Here is a 716-nt window from a genome sequence, read left to right on the forward strand (position 1 = left end):
CCCACGAGCAGCAGCACCAGCATCACCCCTAGGAGCAGCAGCACCGTCGCCCGCAGCAGCACCACGATACCGAGTACCAGCGCCAGGGCCAGAGGCAGCAGCACCACGACTGGGAGCGGCATCCGCCCCAGGACGGGGAGCAGGAGCACCAGCAGCAGCGCCAGCACCAGCACCAGCAACAGCAACGGGCCCTTGCAACGTCAGTGACCTCGGCAAGCTGCTCGCCTTTTGCCCTCGGCTCGCGGGGAACTGCGGGTAATACGGCCGCGCGAAACCACTGACAGGATGATGAGGCATGGGCCCTGATGCTCCTGATGCTGCTGCTGCTGCTGCTCTTCCTGCTGCTCCTGCTCCTGCTGCTGCATCCCCTCCACCTTCTGTGCGTTGGGTCCTTGTCTGAGTGGCAGCAGTCGAAGATGGCTGCGGTGCGTAGTACCCTACAGGCCGACCGGGGGCCCCTCCTCCTCTTCCGCCTGTGTTGCCTGGCACTGAGGCCTGGTAGGGGCTGTGGAGAGCATCGAAGGGCCTCCGCTGCCCCGGTACTCCTTGATCCCCCCTTCCGCCCCCTTGCTGGCTGCCTCCGGACCCCGCAGGGTGCTGCACTGTATAGCCAGCTCCCGGCCAGCCGAAGCCTCCTCTCCCTGGGTTCCTCACCTGGAGAGATGCTTGGCGTGAAGAAACACCAGTAACAGAACGAGCAGAAGTGGGAGCTGAAC

General features: G+C 65.2%; 1 protein-coding gene across 1 annotated transcript in view; it reads right to left on the bottom strand.

Moving 5' to 3' along the window:
• The window catches only part of EMH_0095150 (uncharacterized protein), a gene marked incomplete at both ends in the record, with an annotated part of 1,774 nt that overhangs the window by 244 nt on the left and 814 nt on the right, over positions 1-716 (bottom strand). Inside the window, one exon of the mRNA XM_013502198.1 lies at positions 45-714. Coding sequence (XP_013357652.1) covers positions 45-714 — 670 coding nt within the window. The remainder of the gene's footprint in view (positions 1-44; positions 715-716) is intronic.

Source organism: Eimeria mitis, genomic scaffold (genome assembly GCF_000499745.2).
Source record: "Eimeria mitis Houghton genomic scaffold, Emh_scaff8492, whole genome shotgun sequence".
NCBI lineage: Eukaryota > Apicomplexa > Conoidasida > Eucoccidiorida > Eimeriidae > Eimeria > Eimeria mitis.